The 21627-nt window shown below is 38.6% G+C and overlaps 1 protein-coding gene across 3 annotated transcripts in view; it reads right to left on the bottom strand.

The window, feature by feature from the left end:
- The window catches only part of grid1a (glutamate receptor, ionotropic, delta 1a), a 262279-nt gene that overhangs the window by 9243 nt on the left and 231409 nt on the right, over window positions 1-21627 (bottom strand). For all 3 annotated transcript variants that reach the window (XM_039784464.1, XM_039784461.1, XM_039784462.1), the window contains exons 9-12: window positions 19234-19335; window positions 17328-17525; window positions 15765-16095; window positions 13389-13527 (exon numbers count right to left, since the gene is read on the bottom strand). In XM_039784464.1, coding sequence (XP_039640398.1) covers window positions 13389-13527; window positions 15765-16095; window positions 17328-17525; window positions 19234-19335 — 770 coding nt within the window. The remainder of the gene's footprint in view (window positions 1-13388; window positions 13528-15764; window positions 16096-17327; window positions 17526-19233; window positions 19336-21627) is intronic.

Here is a 21627-nt window from a genome sequence, read left to right as displayed (position 1 = left end):
AGGGCTAACCAACCATACCTGGATACATAATAGTAGAGATTGACTTTTAAATGATTAATCAACATTTTTTGCGTTTATTAGTAAAATATAGGCCCGATATAAAGAACTTTTTACAATATTTTATAATTTATTTACAATAATTTTATCAGCTATTTTTCTTGAACTTGAGAGCCCATCAGGTTCCAATCTAGTGTTTTAATTTTGATACTAGTGATACCTTTAATATTTGCATCACAGTGCCACTGTGTTTTTAATTTAACAAACATTTTCTTTAAAGGTCCCATGGCATGAAAATTTCACTTTATGAGGTTTTTTAACATTAATATGTGTTCCCCCAGCCTGCCTATGGTCCCCCAGTGGCTAGAAATGGTGATAGGTGTAAACCGAGCCCTGAGTATCCTACTCTGCCTTTGAGAAAATGAAAGCTCAGATGAGCCGTTCTGGAATCTTGCTTGTTATGAGGTCATAACAAGCAAAGTTACCTCCCCTTTCTCTGCTTTGCCCACCCAGAGAATTTGGCCAACCCATGGGAGAGAGGCTTTCAAACGAGAAAAGTGGCAGTTGGTCAAGGCCACACCCCCACCCTCCACCTTGCCCCGCCCTCTCTCCTCCTCAGTAGCTAGAGACACAAAAATGGCACATCCTAAGGAAAGCTCATTGTGGGACTGGCTCTAATTCTGCACCAAGGCTGAATTTCTGGAAAGAGACTTCAGGTATAGTATTAGGGGACCACTAAGGTCTATATAAAAGCATCCAAAGAGCACCATGTCATGGGACCTTTAAGATAAATAGTGTTACTGTCTTGTGCGGTGTGCCATTATTTTTCCACCTGCACAAGCTGTTGTACACGTTTGCTGGCAACAAAGCTGTTACTACTTACAATATATCATCTTGTGAAATCTAAACCATGCCTTATTTTTCTCCATATTATGCAAGAAAACAATGACTTATTAAACACAAGTGAGGAAATATGTACATATGTACAAACGCTTATACTGTTACATTACAAACTTCTGCTGATATAAATTACACTTGGGTGCATTTTGTAACAAATTTAGGCTTTATTATTTTCATACTTAATTACTAACAACCAGGATGGCTGAGAAACCGTTTATAGGTTAATCATCCAGATGGGAATGTCTTTAATTAATCTAGGGAATTTATGACAGGGTTTGAACAGTTCTGACTTATGCCAGTATCAGAAAAGACACAGTGGTAGACAACAATTCCCGCTGGTACTAACACTCATTAATTCATTCATTAGTCCACGTAAGCCTTTTGGCTTATATACTTTGGTATACAGAATAACCCCAAAAAACGTTTTAACTCCCTCCTGGTTTACTTCATCCAATGAGTATCACTAATAAGAGTGTTCTTTATCAACCAACTTAGCTCCACCTGTAGTGTCTGTTTTGCTATTCTGATGTGGATGCTTTCCCCAGCCACCAGCACCAGGACTCCAACCAGCTTCAGAGTAATGATGACCAGGTTGGGAGATTAAGTTGCTGACTGATTATGGGTTTCGTCCCCAATTGTGCATTAGCCTCTAATTGAGTCTGCACCAAACTCTAATCTACTTTTCACGAACAATACTTAATATCTGAAAACTAGTCTCTCCTAATTCAAATGCTTATTATGCAGATGCTATGTGGGTAATACGAAATGAGGCCCCTTGCTGCAGCTGTATTTTACATCTTGAGATGATTGCCAATTTTGAACAGCATCTTATTTGCTAAATGTCAATGCTGTTTGTATTTGAAAAGTTTGCTTCCAATGTAATTTGAATGGTATTTTCCAGAAGATTACCTACTTCCTTGACTGGTATTAGGTGGATATGTTTGAGATGCTGGACTGTGCATTTGCTACATTTCTTTAGAAAATCAACATATTAGAGTAGCATCAGCAAGTTTATATAACGAAGACTGTCTTCTCACCAATTCCCTAAAAAGTGAGAGAATCAAATAGCTTATCTCAAGATAATGATGTTGGACTAATTCAACCATTTAATTAGAAGCCTGTATGGTGTAGCAGTGGTTATTGGGGGAGTGGGGAGTGAGTGAGAAAGAAACAACTGATTAGATATTGCATAGTCTCCAGTTTATTCTGTCAGATTAAATTGCAAGCTTTACTGCACTGAATAAAAATATTCTGCTTACTTTAATGTTACTGCACAAGCACCTGAACATGTTGAATTTACATAAACATATATATTTAGATCCACCAGTTGGAGTAACTAAAATTAATACAAGTGTTGAAAGCCCCTGTATTGTAATAAAAAATAGACAGATGGTACATTTTAAAAATCAAAGAGCCAGTCAAATTAAACCACTAACCAGTGATATCTGGCAACAATGTTTGAAGTAGATACTGTATATGAACTGAGGACATCTGTCGCCCATTTCCTTGTTTGCCTTTTCTTTCTTAAAGCAGTGCAACATTGTTGTCAATACAGAGAGGTCCAACCCAGCCCTCTGTTCATTAACTCTAATGTCTGAACAAATACTGAAATAAGCACAATACCAACACACACGCACACACACACAAACACACGCACACACACACACACACACACACACACACACACACACACACACACACACACACACACACACACACACACACACACACAATGTCTTCCTCTCTGCCATACACAGCTAAAGAGACACACGCTTGTAAAGAACATTCTTCTATGTGCATGTCACAAATTTCCTCTCAGGTGTTCTTGTTGGAATCAAAGGCACAAAGTGGTTGTATTTAGATGTACAGTATAAATGTAAAATTGTCCATAGCAATAACAATTAAAGCAACATAAAAAAAGAGTACCAAAGAGTACCACTAATTAGTATTGATCCATGTGATATCCTGATGGAAAACAAAGTTAAGAAACTAATCTGACTCCCTCTCACACTTACTCAAAAGAGGAACATATAATAGTTTGACATTGTAGTGTGGAAGAAAAGCAAACACTTTTTCACCTCTGTGTCCCGAGGCGTAGGCGTTTTGTAAAGGCTTGTTTACAGAAAGCGCAAACAAAAGGGGAAAAAGCCATGTAGAGTTTAAAGAAAATTTATAATATGCAAATTCTGGTTTAAAGAGATATTTGCTGATTTAAATCCAACTCTGTGTCATGGCAGTGTGGGTAGTTTGTTTAGATGAACAGTGTTTGGCTTCCCTCTGTGGCACCAGTGCACTAAGCTCCGAAATCCATGTGTTGCGTCATCCAGTAGACCTCCGATCCTCGGTTCACAAGCGCCACAGAAGGAAGTCAAACACTGTTCATATAAACCCACTACCTACACAAAGATGAAACAGAGCTGGATTAAAATCGACAAAGTATCCATTTAAGTAACTATCTTCAGACCAAATTGTTAATTGTTTCTGGTACACCAACTTACAGTAATGTATAATGCACACACTCACGGAGAAAGAGGCAGAGGCAATCTCACATAAGCACACACTCAGTGGGAAGCATGTTCACATACAAACTATACTACATGTACTACTGTACATACTACAGGCAGTAAACCAGTAAAAAAGTTTTTAAAATGAAAGGAGCTGAACTGCACCCTTATTCTATATGGTTTTTAAGATTCAAGTCATATCTGTCAGATTTCAAGGTTTTGGGCATTGGATTGATGTTCGAGGACAAACTGCTCATGCTTTTCTGAAAAACATTTCCAAAGCAGGAAAGAAATTTCAGATTTTTGGAGATATTCACCTCTTCGAGGTACTTCATAGTTTGGTTTAATGGTTTAATTAAAACCTAGGTTATCATCTGCGTTAAAAGAGATGGATTATAGACTATCTTGCGAAGAGGGAAAAATGATGGAGCCTAAAACTGAGCAGTGAGGGAACCCTCCAGGTACAGTGCATCTGGAAAGGGAGATTAAAAAACTGCCTATTGTAATACGGCAATCCAAATTCTTAGTTTTTTTGCTCCCATACTTTAATTTGGGTTCAGCACAGCCTTTCCACCTCGACCACAATGGCTCCAAGGCAGCAAGGACCTGGGGTCTCATTTATAAATGTGACTTCCCACGCAAAGGATGTGATTTATAAAAAACAAACTTGATGGGAGAACGTACGGTCCTCCACGCAAACTCTGACCCATGCGTACGCACATTTTGAAAACAATGGGAATTGGCGATGCAGATGGTGAGGTGGTGAACTGAAGTCAGACTGCAGAAAGTAAATGTGGGAATAACGATTACTCTTAATATTTATACATATATATTGATGCTCACGCACATTTCTTCACTCCATATCATCCACGTTATCATGAAGATTAAATCCAGCAGTGTTATTTGCGCTTGTAGTGAGTGATACTTGTTCCATAAACACCTTGTAAAATCCAACTCAAATCTTAAATAAAAATTTGTTCTTAATATTTCATCGGCGCTGTCTCACCGTCACATTGTCCGCTACGGAGCGCAGGAGGAGGAGATGGCCCGACTGCAGGGAATACAGGATAGCATCAAATACTCTACCATTAGATAGCTGCAGAATGTATCATCAAATGTCAAAGTCTGGAAATACAGCCGTTAAGCTCTTGCGCAATCGTTACCCTTAATGTCCTCGTTATCGGTCCGAAACTTTAATACTGTTCGTGACAAAACCTGCATGAAGAAAAGTGTGTTTGCCTATTAGACTTTCGTCTTCAAATTGTATCTTGGAGTGGGGGATACCACTAGTTGATGCTGTGATTTTGGCAAGGTGTTAACAATCACAAATTGTTGTAAATAGGGGTGCACCAATCCAATATTAGGATTGGATATCGGCCCCGATATTGACAAAATAGCTGCATCGGGGATCGGAATTTTTTTTAATTTTTTCTCCGTTGCAGCACCTGGACCCCTGTTAACTGCGTACCCTTCTCACTCATGGTAGTAACTTTATAAGACAACAATTAATAACCCACAACTAACTCTTTTTAAAAGGATAAAACACCAAAGCATATAACAATTTGTGACTTAAACAGTTTCTAACACTAATAGTTTAACATTTACTAAATTTACACCGCCCAACGGCATGCTGGGTAACATTATAGCTGCTAGCCTAGCTAGCCAGGTAGCATATCAGTCTGTTAAGCTGGGAGAGGCTCCGGTCGTTACTGCACATTCAAGAACCAAGAAGAAAGTTAGCTAGAGAATGAAGAAAGACCGGAGATGCACCAGAACAACGTGTGCTCAAGAGAGGAGCCGTCTGTTGTTCCCATGGATGTATTAAGAGAACTGGATACAGTGTTCGGCGGGAAGCCCCGTACGTTCCAATAAGAGTGCTCAAAAGCGCATTAATCCAACATGGAGCTCGGCTGTTCCGCATTCTTGGCCCATGACATCATGATGGACATGCACACTAGCAACAATTTGTTTGCGTTGTCGTAGCAACCGGTAGCAACATGCGCATTCATGAGCTTCTCTCTCGCGTCTCTACATCGGTAAACGTAGCGAACTCATGAACTTGCCGTTTCATTGTCTAAAATATTCACTAACATTAAACATTGTGTTTTCGTTGTTCCCGATCGTTTACATGCTTAGCTAAATAAACAATGGATGTATTTAGACAACCAAGGAGATGTAATTATTATGTCGTGCTACTAGCTAGTTAGCTAGTAGGTTAGCCTGCAGTTTTGTGAACAGAGCGTCTGTTGATGTTGTACCGTCTGTCTCATATTTCGATATGAAAGGAAATTAAATGCTTTTATTATTATCACATGGTGGCACATTAAATCAGTGCCACCATACATAACGTTTAACTTTATTACAGACAACAGGATATACAGTATATATATATATATATATATATATATATATATATATATATATATATATGTACAGGCCAAAAGTTTGGACACACCGTCTCATTCAATGTGTTTTTTATTTATTTTCATGACTATTTACATTGTAGATTTCACTTTCACTTCACAGGTGTGCCTTGTCAGGGTTAATTAGTGGAATTTTTTCCCTTATTAATAAAAAAAAGCAAAGGGTGGCTACTTTGAGGAATCTAAAATATAAGACATGTTTTCAGTTATTTCACACTTTTTTGTTAAGTACATAATTCCATATGTGTTCATTCATAGTTTTGATGCCTTCAGTGAGAAACTACAATGTAATTAGTCATGAAAATAAAGGAAATGCATTGAATGAGAAGGTGTGTCCAAACTTTTGGCCTGTATATATATATATATATATATATATATATATATAGTATATAGCCAGTCATTGACATCAACATATATATATATATTGTATATAGCCAGTCATTGACATCAACAGTTAACGACAATGTTCATTATACTTCACTATGCCATGTTTTAATTAGTAATGCTTATCAAAATAAACGATGGATGTTTTGAGAAAACCAAGGCAATGTAATCACTAGCTATGTCTGTAACGTTATCTATGTACAGTGTTACCGTTCTCCCATGCTAGCGACCGCTGATGTTAGCTACTAGCCGATAGCCCTGGCAGTTTTGGGAAACGCTAATGACGTTACATCCACGTAACAGGCTTTACAGCATACATACATACATACATCTCTCAGGTGTATCATAAGATAATACCATGGAGGTATTAATAGAACACATGGTGAATTACAGCCATTAGCTGCTGAAGCTACATCCATTAGATTATTACAGCTACAGGACCAGGACTCAGAACAGTCATATGAGCATGCGCAGTGCAGGCGACGCGGGCGGGTGCAGTCCCGATGGTGTGCTCGCTCCATTATGCGCGTTCATCATTTCAAATTTAATAATTCTGTATTCGCTTCTAGTGATTGTTAAAAATTTTAAAAACGTAACGTTTTAAACAAGGACCCTTTCATTGTTCAAGCTGGTAAGTTGATATACCCTGAAACAAATGATCCGCTGAAATATAGACGTTTCTTTCGCCATGCAATGTCTATGTGAAATGTCTTTCTGGGCCATTGGGTGCAGTACCATCTCTTTCCACTAAGCCCATGGTGGCTTTTAGACATAGTGCTCCTCCTGGGGTCTTGGTTGTTCCGAAGTTTTATGTTTCTAAAAAGTCTGACATAATTTAGCCACTGTTATATACTGTCTATGGTTGTTGCCCGTCGCTCTAACGTTAATCGGCTGTGCTAACGTTACTGTGCTAACGTTAAAGACATGTCACTTCAAGCTTGCAGCGGAGCAACATTATGAACGCAATCCACCTACGGTCCCGGTACAGACAGTTGAAAAAGACGGGTTCAGAGCAATGATTAAAAGGATTTAAGATGTCTTGCCTCGCTGAAATACCTCCGCCAACTTCCTAACATTATTCAAACAGTGAATGAGGCTGACAGCGGAGCTACGTTCAGTCGACCACTACAACCACACTACAACAAGCTAGCTAAGTTACCTGTGGCCGAGGTAGTGTTTATACAACTAGCTTACAACTATTTAGTTTTGAAAGGGAAACAATGTTAAAGTTGTTTGCATGTGTAGGATATTCATTTGATTTGAGTTTATTTTACTACTTTGCAGTTTGCACAATAAAAATAGTTTAGCTTCTGTAACTGTTTCATGGATTCTCCGTCATATAAAGTTATTGTATAATGTCGTGGAACCAAACCCTTTAGTAATCAAAGCTTTTAGTAAACATGATGACATTAACATGTTTTTGTGATATTCTATGTACTCCTGACAGTAGAATAAGCCATTATAAACCTATATAAAGGCCCATTATTGTTATTTATTGAAATTTATTTTAAGAAGTTTGATTACATTATATTTTCAATTTGAATGCACAATTGTTTTTTAAATAACAAATAAATAAGAATTCAATACATTACATCTATGTTATTTTGTCTTAGTTAGGAAAGTCTGGTGCCTTTAGTCTCTTCCACATGGTGGAAGGAAGGTATAAGGTGGAAGGTATACAGTTTATTATTAATTCAGCAACGGTATCAGATTGGTATCGGGTATCGACAGATACACAAAGCCCTGGTATCAGTATTGGGATTGAAAAAGTCGGATCGGTGCATCCCTAGTTGTAAACATATAAATGCTATACGGTGACCCCCGTGCGTAATGCTGCATGATGGCACTGCTGGCAAGGAGTAGATGGAATGGAAGAAACAGGAGAGAAAGAGGCTTCAGGGACCATGACGATGAATGGCTAATACGTCGATTTAAATTCCCTAAAGCTGCGCTCTTGGATCTATGTACTGAACTGGGTCCAGTAGAGAGGGCAACGCGCCAGAACCGTGCCATCCTGGTCCATCCCGATCCAAATACAGGTCCTCGCCACTCTGGGGGCAACCGGCTGTTTCCAGCGGTAAATGGCAGGCAGCTAAGTGTTTTATATAAATCTTATACATAATCTTCAACTTTATCGCTAAGGCTTGTTTGGATATAATATATAGTTCTGTTAAATCTTATCATGTACATAGGTCTGGTATATCGAAGCTGTCCCTGAGTGCCGTAATGCTTGCCGTTTTGGACGGTATTATTAATATAGTTTATAGATTATTTTTCCCTACACTGTTCAAGAACAGGCCAAAATTATAAATCATTTTGCAGCAATTCCTGAATGTCTGAGAAGGTTTTTGCTTTTTTCCAGTCATCATGATTCAGCGTAACGAAAGAACAACTGCCAGGGTCATTAACCTACTTATCATTACATTCATGAGGGGCTTTGCATTGACTATTTATGGTTAAAAATGGGCGTGGACAGGGCGGAATAAGAGGCTCATTCACGTACACACACTTGTGGGTAATCTGTGATTTATAAAGGGAACATTGCTTACAGATGTGCGTATGCACGTTTTTTTTTTGGCTTACGCCATTTTGGGCTTTTGGACATACATACACTATTAGTAAGGATCATATGCACCGTTTTATAAATGAGACCACTGGTTTTGTGGGCATTGTGAAAAGAATTCCTTTCCTTTTCCAAGCTAAGATACAGTCTTTTTATTTTCATACAATTAAGTAACGTGCTTATAGTCTGCCTTCTCCAGTATATGACAAACCTGGTTATTGTAATTTAGTAGGGGATTAGGGAAACCAGATTTCCCCAGGTAGATTTCCCCTAGAGACAACTGATTTCTCTACCATGTAAATGGGAAACTGGTTTTCTAATCTGCTTTTTTTAGTACGCATGTGCGTGACAGAAGACCGTCGACAGGGAAAGTAACAGCTGAGTGGCTAGATGAAAGGAGAGATAATTACAGAGTGATGCATCCTCTTATTTAAACTGATTCCTCCCCAGTCAGATAAAAACAAACTAATCTGCAGCAACATTTGACTATTTGTATGATACAGGCATTTTAGGTCAGGGGAAAAAGGAAGAAATGTGATTACTGATTTTCTGCATGTATACATGAATTTACAGTAACCAGGTTACTACAGTGCATGTAGACATGTTCTCTGATTACCTGCATAATGGTAACTTCCCCAGTACGCTCCCCATGACAATGGGAAAAGCAGCAATGGCCCCTCATAAACATAAAATGTCCTATATAAATGTCCTGCACTATCTGGCCTCCACTGGTTCCAAAATGTTGCAAAAGCAGTCACCGCCTTCAAAGGAGGGGAATTCTAGTTCTGACCTTTAGGTGCGTCTTTGATAGGGTTAAATTAAGGGCTAATCCAGAGTTTTCCACCCTGTGCTTTTGATGCAAATTACATCTGTGTTTTGTTGTTAGATGAACATTCATTTTATAATGAAATCAATCATGGGAGGTCGGGTAGCGAACAAGAAGCAAGTTTGAAAAGAGTGGCTAATTTTTTCATTAAGTCAAATAACCCCCATTCTCGAGGTTAGATATGAGGTGTTATTTCTTTTGTCTTTGTAATAAAAAGAAGCAATCACTTTCCCACATTTTGCTGCTCTGATGTGACTCCAGGCATTACAATTTAGTTTTCAGTTCTTAGAAAACAAATCCTCAGATCCAAAAAATGTTAATCAACCTGATCCTTAATATGTCCATTAGATTTCTGTTTGTTTGTTTCTGTCTTAATTTGGACAAATTAAAGCAGGGTCACAAATTGTTTTTCGATGTGGTCACAGCTAGTTTTACATTTTACATACATTTAGCAGAGTATTCAGTCACAAAGATTATGTTAATGGAAAGTTGAGCAGCAGAGGTAATTTGAATGCACTGTTGCTAAATAAGACCTGATGCTGGGCAATTTAAGAAGTGTTTTACGCATGTCAGGAAAGCAATGGAGTACGAAAGCTCTCTCCTGCTTAAGTTTGAAATGCTGCGGTTGAAGAAACCAATTAACACATTTTGGAATTGCATTGATTTGCTCTTCTCGCAATAAAGAAAGCGTACAAGTTTTTGTGCAAACAAATGTGGGTGTACTGTACGGCTCAAGTTTTATTACCTTAAATCTGTTCATGATTTTCTGCACAATGAATTTAGATTAGCCAAAAGGTGAATCCCACACAGTCTACGAGCTCTCTCTTCACAGGTGAGCTTTGTACTGCTTAGCATTCGCTCCCTCTCCTCATCTGTCCACATGTAGCTATTTGTTCAACAGAAGACAAACCCAATGCAATCAAATGCCTCTCTGCCCATTCTTTGGGGATAGACAGCATATCAAACTGGATTCACTGATAAATAGCATTTGGACTGAAGACAGTCTAGTTGTTAGACAGCAGGTCAAACATTACAGAATAGAAGACAGACCAAACACCAAGTGCAGTTAAACAAAATAGCTCAAAAGATGTAAACGAATGCATTTAAGGCTGATGCAGAAAGTGATTACATAACAATAATTAAATATATTTAATATATAAAATTATCACATTTTACGTTTAAGTGTTCAAGGTTGTACGGTTTTAAAATTTGTCCTTGACAGTCCTTAGTTGTCCCATAAAGTATATTTCAGTGGGTCAGTTACTTCAGTGATTGAGAATACACATATATTCAAATTGACACACAATTTTTAATAGAGGGCTGATCCATGCTATTTTGTGGTGTGGGATAAAATAAAGCAAATACAAATCCAATTCTTTCTTAACTGAACTCTACTGTGTGCTCTTCACCTCAGCCTGTGACAGATGGGCTCTACACTGTGAGCCCTTCATATGACAGTGAAAATCAAAGTGTGTGAATGTGAAAAATGATTTGTTTGCACTGGTGATTGACTCTGTTTTGGCACCTGGGCTTGCAAAATATGCTGAGCTCCCATAGTACCAAATCTGTTATTTCTCCTCTCTCTTTCTCAAAGCTCAGTGTGCAAAACATTCAGGAAGCAGCTCATCACCTTTAGCTGGCCTGACCGTCGCTTTCACCGCCACAGGCTGCAGGTCATATCAGCTGCTGCTAATTAAGTAACTTGATGACACGCCAAGATAAAGCTGTCTAGCTGTTGTCAGGTTTATGTGCTCTTGTAGCAGGTGTCTGTACTCAGCAAAAAATGGTTTACGAGATAAAAGAAGCATGACTGTAACACTGTAGTTGCAACAGAGTGTGACGTCTTCACTCTCCACTCAGAGGATTGCTTCACGTCAATTTCAGGAGTAGCAATTGTTTTTTACACGTTTGAATAAAAGGTGTGTCAAATTAAGAAGGCTACAGCTGTTATTTTTTAAATGTGTCAGATACATATTGTCAAAGCACTTAGAAGCAAAAGCCCATTTGACACTTAATGTAAAAAAAACAGTGTCCATATGTTTTTCCTCCAGGAGACGGCCCACATCAGCTGAACTTGATGTTAAAAACAACAGTCAATGGGGACTGCAAGTAGGACTGCAGATGTAAATTGTGGGACTGCAGATGTAAATTAGCCTAAGGCTAACTCTGGTGCAATACATCAAATGGTTACATTTATGTTTTAATTGCACATTGTCCCTTACAAATAAAATTGAAATTTAATTGAATCAATCAAGTTTCTGAGGTAAAATATCTAGATCTCTAACATATGACCCTAACCTAAACATGCTGAGTTTTGACAAATAAATTGCATGCGCAAACGCCAATCTTATCCGCAAGTGTTTACATGGCCAGGCTGCTCATGCTCTCTGCGACATGTTTTGACTGTTACAGGCCTTTGGATTGTCCATTAGAAATTTCAACTGCAGGGAATTGTGAAGCATTGTGGTCAGTGTAACGCTTATCAATTCAATTTTCTAAGCATAAACGGACATTTGGAAAACAGAAAAATAGGTTCAAATATGCAATTTTTCATTTTTTTCCGCCTTGATAAATTAAAAAATTGGATCTTTAAACTGTTTTTCCAATTTTCTGTTTTTATTCAGAGAATCAGAAATTTAGAAAATTACAAAATTGCATCTGGGCTCCAATTATTCAATACTGCAATGGTATACTCTCCCTCGTTCTGCCTAGCTAGCTTATTTTTTGGTCCATATGCAGTTAATGACCTGCATATTCTGCAAAGTAGAGGAAGAGAATACCATTGCAGTATTATGAATAATTGGAGCTCAGACGAGATTTTGTAATTTTCTCAATTTCTGATCCTCTGAATAAAAAACAGAAAATTGGAAAAACAGGTTAAATATCCAATTTTTTAATTTGTCAAGGTGGAAAAAAATGAAAAATTGGATATTTGAACCCATTTTTCTGTTTTTCCAAATGTCCGTTTGTTTGTGCTTAGAAAATTGAACTGATAAGCGTTACACTGACCCATTGTACTGGAATACCTCCTTTGACCAAACACCTTTTTCTTTAAAGGGAGGTAACAAATGGAATGCCCTGTCGACTGAACTAAAACTATCAACACTTTAAAATTAAACTGATATTTGTTATTTTAAAGGCCCTTTTAGGGATGGGCATTGCAAATTTGTAGTAGCTATAAATGCTGTGATACATTGCATTGGCTTATTATTGGCAATGTTCCATGTATACTGTATTTGTGCCTATCAAATAAACATTAATAGATAAAATGTAATATTTAATCAATATTTTGGTAAATAAAAGTATTATAATATTAAAGCACTTGGATCAGGATTTGGGCCAAAAAACATGTTTACATAATCACAATCAGAATCAGAATCAGAAAAGCTTTATTGCCAAGTATGTTTACACACACGAGGGATGTGTCTTGATATCGTAAGTGCAAATCACATTAAAACATTAAAGCAACATGCACAAACACACCGAGTGTGTAATAATGTAGTAATGTAGTATTCCCACTGTGAGAATAAGTCAAATTACACACTGCAAGTTCATTTCTGTGCTTTTGACATTTAAGATAAAATACCACAAAATAGGACTTAAATCATCCCTCCATAAACCATTACTGTAGGTGTATACAGTGCACGTGTACATGGAAAACATATGCAGCATAAATAAATCAATAATTTTTTAAAAGTTAAATTCCCTGTTGTTTTAAGGTTCCATAATAAGATAAGCAAGTGCATTTGACTCAATTTAAACAATGTAAACATGAAGGTATTGTGCCTTACCGGACAGCATTATCCATGCGTGACACGGTGAGGTAAGCAGCCAGGTTTGCTGTGTAGGACGAACAGACGATGAGGGTGAAGAGCCACCAGCTGCCCATAACAATACGCAGAGCCACCGATCCCAGGATGGAGTCGCTGCCTGTGAAGGAGCAGGTATAAACACATGGGTATAAAAACTGCACCCAGAAGCACACATCATCTTCACTATATACTATACAGCATCACTCTCTGATCCCTACTCTACCAGAAACATATGTGCACTGAAAACCACCATTTTGTGTTAAAGCTGCTGTAAGGTTTTCTCACTTCTGAGATAATTCTCATATTTGCAGGTAACACTGGAGCAGTCAACTATATGCATCTGATGATGATGGGGTGGTGATGGCACATGCCTTTGGTGTGGGAGTCCAGGGTTCAATTCTCATTGTGATACATCAACCAATGTGTCCCTGAGCAAGACACTTAACTCCTAGTTGCTCCAGAGGCGTGCAACCTCTGTCATGTATAGCAAATGTAAGCTAAATGACATGTAATGATGATTTACTGTACATTTTCATCACTTATTTTCCCAATAGCTTAGTCTATTCAAAACCATCTAGCCTGAAATGGTACTTGCACACTTTTATATTTTATTACCCAATTAAATTTTCAAATAGCCTAGTACTAATTAATATTCATTCTTCTCCCTGTCTTTTTGTTATTTCCTTCATGTCTTTAATCCTTTGCCCTTCCTTGTTTTCTTTGAGAGGAAAAGACAGGTTCGTCACATTAGCTTTTCTATTTTCACTTTTTCTCTGTCGTACCGACTCTTTCTCTCAAAATATCCAACAGCTTATGAGGTGCATGAGAAAAATGTCAGCACACATTTTAATTTTGAAGAGTAAAGCCATAGAAATGTCATCTGAGAGATTCAGGAGTGTGAAATGTAATGAAAACATATTTGTCTGAAAGTGTCACAATCAACACAGCTGTGCCCTTAGGACAGTTTGGGGGGGGAAAACGGACAGCCTTGTCAGATACATAGCACTCCGGCATCAGTCATTTTTATTAAATATGGCTTTGACTGATTTCTTAAGGTCATTGAATGTGAAATGTGCATCTTGAAACTTCTAATGGATCTTACACTACTGCAGCCGTCCACTGTGGTGCAGGCTCTTTCATCTTTGAAACAAATTGATTTAACTCTGATCACAATGACAAAGTGTTATTTTCATGAGTTCTCTGACAGTTTCTTTCTTTTTTTGGGGGGGGGGGGCATTTCTGCCTTTATTCAATAGGAAAGCTGAGAGAGAGAGGGAAGACACACAGGAAAACCGTCACAGGTCGGACTTGAACCCCAGACCCTCTGCATCAAGGAACAAACCTCTGCACATATGCACCCGCTCTACCAACTGAGCTAATCGGCAACCTGAGAGTGTTTCTGATTATTTCCTACCTCTCCCTGACCCTCTATGGAACAAAAGAAGGGCAGTCCCTGTTTGAAAAAGACAGTGTGTCTGTGGTTGGATAGTTTAATCCTCATGAACATAAAGCAAAACCCAGCCAAGTGTTGGCATATCATTATGAAATCATACGGTTGCCAAGTTTACGCTCTCTCAAAAAGGCCCACTATGCATCAGCAGTCAGATCCATATCAAAGCATCATCCCCAGAAAAAAAATGCAATCCATTTGACTGAAACAAAAAGTGGCAACATTTGAACGCAAGCCAGAAACGAAGAGAAAAAAAGGGGAAGCAGAGAAAAGACATGCAAGTTTTTCTTGAAATATAGTGGGTGGGTTAAAAAAGGCTCATAGGCAGTGTGCCAGACTTTGATAGATATTGTTCAGGCTTTAACATCAGTTGCTGAAGTAGTCATTTATCCAAACCGGACATACCTGGATCAACACCAGACCTAAAGAGGGGATGTTCTCCTTGACGAGGGCACCTTTAGAAAATGCTAGGGTGGGTGTTGTGCCTCAAACTGACTCACTACTGAATCAGCATTGGCTGTATACTGACAACCACATGTGCATTTTCATTAATTAGACTCCTTTAAATTTTAATCGTCTGTCCTTAATCACTTGAAGTAGTTTTTGGTGTTTTTTTCCTACTTAGATTTAGGGTTTAACATTTAAGAACTGCATGGCTGGTGCTTGGTGTACAATGGTGTATCACTGTCAATAGCAGGCTTGTTTTTCATTGATTTAACAATGACACTTACTTTAGCAGTTAACACACCTTCAAACAGAAAAGTGTTTACTAGTAAGAGGTTGATTTACGATTTGGTAGAATAAAAACCTGTCTGAGTCTTGGCCCTCCAATATATGACAAATACTAGATTTATAACCGCAGTCCTTGCATGTTGTGGAGGCCAGACTCAAACGATATCACCCACCTTGTTGCACAAAAGCACCGTAGACAATCCAGATGGCACTCTGAAGCGAAGTGGAGACTGAAGGCGGCGGAGGGCCTCCTGCATTGCTCTGGCAACGCACTGCTTGGATGCGCCTGAGCAGGAAGATCATGATTCCCACCACAGGGATTGCTGCAGCAATGCATGCCCACACTGCCAAGTCAAATGGTGCTAGCAAAGAGAAAATGTTGATCTTTTCCTCTGACTTGCGCATCAGGATTCCCACTGAATAGTCCAAGTAGCGCTTGCTGAAATCCACCACACTCTCACGCTCCGGGGTGATGGTGATGGCTGATACGGCCAAGTCAGCTCGCTGTGGATGAAGAGTCAGTTTTAGTCACTTTCTAATATTTCTTTTTAAAACAACAGAATATGTTTAAAAAATCTTTGTACGTTGTTAAACATTGGGAGCAAATTTAGCACATTTGACCTCCATTAATTGATCCATGTTTTCTCATCATTGAGGAGGTTAGGTTGGTTTGTTTGTGGCGAAAATGTTAAAACTTGTGGCCGACTTCAAATACTCCCAAAAGAAAGAAACTTTGGTGACCCTGGGACCTTTGCTCTTGTGTCTCCATCATGCAAACTTCAGTTTTCAAATGAGCTTGCATCACACTTCTAACAGGTGATGCACTTTATTCTCTCTTTTTCTCTAGATCTACATCACGCCACTGTTTCTGATATCTGCGAAGGTAATGGCCAAATTGGAAGGAAATTTGTTGTGCACATTTTCATTCCTTAAAAGAAGAAACCTAATGGTTTTGTTAACACTAATACTTTTCTTTAACAACCACCATCAGTCCACATTTTCAATTTTAAAATGCAAGTATCTGTCTCTGTCTACTCCGACAGACAATTTGTCTCTGACACAATGATCGTTCATCATCATTTTTTCATCTGCCCAGTACATTCTTGACTTTGAAGCTAATAACCAGGGAGATCATTAGGCCTTCGTAAAGATTTTAACCCTAGAGTGCCTTTCTTGCTAATCTTGGATTTAAGTCCATATTATTTCCAGTCTGCATTATCTTGATATTGTATGTTGAAAGATATGGTTGAGAGTGTACCTTACAGTAATAAAATGTCTGAAATCTGAAACATGAATTTAATAGCCTTTATGGAGTAAACACTGTAGCTTTCTCGTCAAGTTACAGTACATAAATCTGAGATTTATTTAATTTATTTAGCCACTATGCAATGAAAAACACTTCTATCTGTATCAATGGGAATTAAATCCCATTATCATTATGACCCATAAAAGCAATTGTCAAGGTCTCAAACCTTATCAGGTTCCTTTTTAAAAGGCAGAAATCAGACCCAGTTCAATCAATCGGTGATGTCAACCACTGGAGAAAACTGATGTGCATGTAGCGGCTGTTGGCCTGTGCAATGTTTGTCCAATCTTTCCCACTTTACTGAGTAATATAATTTGGATCCCATATTAGAACAAGACAGTGTTGCCTGACTCCCAGAAAAAAATGGCCAAAAAATTATTTGGACTGAAATCTGGACATTGATTAACAGTAATAAAAAGAAAACACCAACCTTGCCAATGAGTTCTCCAATCATGCCATTCCAGGATCCATTAGGGAGTTCTGAGCCGTACTTCCCATCTCCGACTTGGTAGATGTCATACTTGAAGCCCAGGATCTTGGCCAGGGCATCCAGGACATCAATGGAGAAACCCTTGTATCTCTTGGGTTGACCCAGAATATTCTCTGCCACCATCACAAAAGGCTCTTCCTGTTTCAATGAATATTGTTGTTGTTTTACTCACAATGATAATCCTTAGGAATGTGAATGTGTGAGGATTTTGTCTCCAAGCCCACGATTTATCCTCAGAAGTTTGGAAAAGAGTAGAGTATGTGTACGTAATCACAGAAGGCATGTCATTTATCAAGATGCACCATAATCTTCTCGGGGCTGGATTGGCGACCGAAGCAAGGACACATTCAGTCATCTTAAGAACTTTGGAGTGACACCTTTATGAAGAGTTTCTAAGGTGATCTAAGTTAAAGTTCATCTTAATAAAATATTTTCTGCAGCAACTGTTGACCTGTAACACATGGCGCCATGGCAACTGCTACAGTACATCAACATGGAAATTGCAAATTTAAATTTATTGCACCCAACCATGGTTCTTCTTTATGGGTTGAAAGTGTCTGGGCAGAATTAAATGAGTGAAGGAGGACTAAAGAGAGTTGAAGAAGACAGGGGAGAGGGACAGAGAAGAGATGGGGGTGTTAACGTAGGCAGGGGAAAATGACTTGATTAAGTGACACTGCCAGGGGTGAGCTGAGCTTATGTGAATAAATATGGTGCAGGTAAATCATGTGTGAAGAAGAGGAAAAACAAAGAGAGGGGGTGGGAAGTGACTTTAGCTGCTAGAATTGGTGAATTTAATTAAAGAAAAACTGCTGTATAGTAGGATTTATTTTTAACGACCTTCTGTTGCTTTAGATTCACAGGGCAAGATGGAGAAAAAGACCTAAACTTCCCTCTTCTAAGTGAGTATGACCAAAGTAGATTAGAAAAGGTCTAGTTCTCTAAGATCCTGTGTTGTCCTTGTTGGTTCTCCATCCTCCTGTGATAACACCTATAACCGTTTGTTTATCACAGTAAATTCTCAAATAGCAAACAGATATTTAACTCAACTGAGGTAACAAATAGGCTTTTCTTTAAGAGAGGCTATTATTAGAAACAGGACTTAATTAATTCCAATGTTTTGTCAGAAGCCCTCCTGTTGTCTGCTCTGCTCTGCTTGCTTGGAGCTGTATGCTTTTTTAAATGCAAACTCATTGTGTTATTGTGAAATATCTGCAGAGAAGAATGTTGAGTGTCATTGAAATCAAGGCAAAGAAGTATTCATCAAAATTAATTTATCTGTGAGTAAACACATTGTGTAACTTTTTGATATTAATAACAGTTACATTCAAGCCATTGCCAAATTAGTTGCTACAAAGCTAATTAAGACTATCAGCTCCACACAACTCTCTCTCTGTATTTCTCAGCATGGCTATGTTCAGAAGATTGTATCGTCCGGTCACTTTCCCGCACAGAAACTTGAGTGAAGATAATTACCTCTTCTGAAGAGTCCATCATGTTTTTTTAATCCTCCGTGTTCTCCTTGGCTTCTAGCAACTGTGTGAAGGGGGCTTGGGGGTGGTCACGTAAGGCTTGTATCATGTGGATGCACTGACAGTTTTGTTGTTACTTAGAATTCCTTATGGGGGGCGGCAGAAACTATACACTATAGCTTTAAAAAGATGATTCACAGTATTATGTTTGAGTGTGTAATTCACAGAGAAATGATGCTTAATTTGTGGGTGTAAAGAACAACTTAATGAATGTGTTGATACATTTGCCTCTATACGGTGCTGTTTGTTTTCTTACTCAGATATTTGCCTGCTCAGGTCAGAGTTGTTAGATTCAGTGTACTCCCACAACTTACCAGTAATGTTACAATCTTCAGCGTCACTCCCTGCATACCGCTCTCTATCCGATTCTCCTTTAGGCTACCATTTAAACCACGAGTGGAGTCCCAAGATGCCAGCTAATGGGGAAAAAGAAAAATCAGATAGATGAGAAAAATAGATAAAAATGGAGCAGGTCTCTGAGAGACAAAGGTGACATACACCTTATTAATAAACAATGGATAGCAGGATAACAAAGCAAGGGAGCTATAAGTGAAGTTATCCAACTCACTGCAATTGTGTGACTCAGTTTGTAGTGACATTTAACACTGAGTAGCCAATGTCTATCTATAAATCTGAGCTGGTTATCAAGATAACAAGCGTCGGCCATTAGTATGCTATTAGGACCCTATATTCAAGCTCCAGAACTGAATACTGCAATGTATTGTCACTTGTCAATTGTCATTTGTAAGTAATCTACAGTATACTTTATCAGTAATCATACACATGGAGGTGGTAATGATGATAAGAGGAAGGAGAAGAAGGAAAAATAAGGAGGACTTTAAGTAGATGTCATGCTCATCATCTGAAAATGGCAGAATAACAACGAAACAGATAACAATTTCAGAAAGATTACACATCAGTTTGGGTTTGTTTCTTGAATATAAACTATACCTCATCTTTAAAACTCTCATTCAACCCTGTCAACGTTTTGAGCTATGTCTCAAGTTGTAAAGCTTATGTTTGTTAAATTCGTAATCAGTGCTGCAAGCAAGACAAGAATTCTCAAGGATCTGACACAACATTTGGAGTGGTCAATGAGATTTGAGCTGACAGGACAAGAATGGTGGCTCCGGGCCAAACAACAGGCTGTTGTGGCCACAGCACACCTCAGTCTGCAGCACACATGCCCCATCATCCAGATACCTTTTCCACAGAAACACACTGTACTCCACAATATCAGAGAGACTTCATTAAAAAGCAGTAAGCTTTAAAAAATATGCAAATAGTATTTTTTAGTTTTTTTGTTAAATTACTCAATTTAAAATAACATTGTTCTTCTAGCTTTTCATTTTAGATCACTGTCGTCTTCCTGTTAACAGGAATTACATTTTGTTACTTGCTACCTGCTTAAAAAAAAATTAAATTCAGTTAATAATATTACCAATATATAACCACTTACTAAAGTATACATTATGTTAAGCACTTACTATAGATGTTATTGCTGCCAAACTATCACATCATCTCAAATTCAGACTAGGAGAAACTGTACACTTCTCACATCTCATTTTGGCACAATTGCATCCAGCTGAATCTTAATAGGTAGTTTATATGACTCACTTTCATCAGTGAGGGAAGGTTTATAAGATGCTGAAAGACTACTGGGCCCTCGAGAAGAAATATCTGGGCTTTTTATACAATAATAAGTGGAAAAAGTTACCAGAGATCAAAACCGTAAACAGGAGTAGAGATATCTATCTATAAATTGCAGGAACGTCTGTCCGTCTGTCAGTCTGTCTGTCTGTCTGTCTGTCTGTCCGTCTGTCGTTGCGCATATCTCTTGAACCGTTAGTCCGATGGATTTCAAACTTGACAGGTGTCTTGCTACATGTATGGGTAAGTGCACTGCCAAGTTTGACGTTGTTCGGATTAGAAATGCAAAAGATATCATTAAATATATATCGGTAAAAGAAGCACACATTGGCTTTTGCCCTAGCCGCTGGCCACTCTCCCTCTCGCACTGCACACTGACTGAGCAGAGCGCAGCACCAGAGACAGAGAGGGTCGAAGAAAGCAACTGAGCTTTGGCAGCTAAAATGTGAAATACACGTCATCGCGACTGGTGAAAAAAGGCGCTTCAGATTTTTCCTTCACAGCGCTGTGCAATGCGAGAAAATGTCTGAACCGGGCAGAAACAGCACTTTTCATCAGACTCAACCCGGGTTAATTAAGTCTACTGCTAACTAATAGCATTACCGTTGCCAAAATACCCCCGCGAATCAAATCCCCTACTTCTCCGTTGACCGTGAGCCACTAAACCTGTATGGAATTTTTAACGATCATACGACACGAGACAACACCGTCTCTCTGTGCGCACATGCACATGCACACACACACACACCCACCCACACACACACACACAGTCTGGTTCTGGTGGTTGATGAACGCAGATATCTGCTTTTTATCTCTCATAACGGGCCAGGTGGGTAGCACACTGCCATGAGTCCATGAGGCCAATGTCTGATTACTCCACATTTTCTAAAGATTTTTTGGGGGCTTTTCCGCCTTTATTTGACAGGACAGCTAGGTGATAGAAAGGGGAGAAAGAGGGAGAAGAAATGCAGGAAATCACAGGTCGGATTCGAACCCTGGACTACTGCGTTGAGGAATAAACCTCTAATTATATGTGCGCTTGCTCTACCCACTGATCC

This window comes from Perca fluviatilis, chromosome 19, assembly GCF_010015445.1.
Source record: "Perca fluviatilis chromosome 19, GENO_Pfluv_1.0, whole genome shotgun sequence".
NCBI classification, from domain to species: Eukaryota; Metazoa; Chordata; class Actinopteri; order Perciformes; family Percidae; genus Perca; species Perca fluviatilis.
The sequence above is the reverse complement of the archived record's forward strand: the minus strand, read 5'-3'. Positions and strand labels throughout refer to the sequence as shown.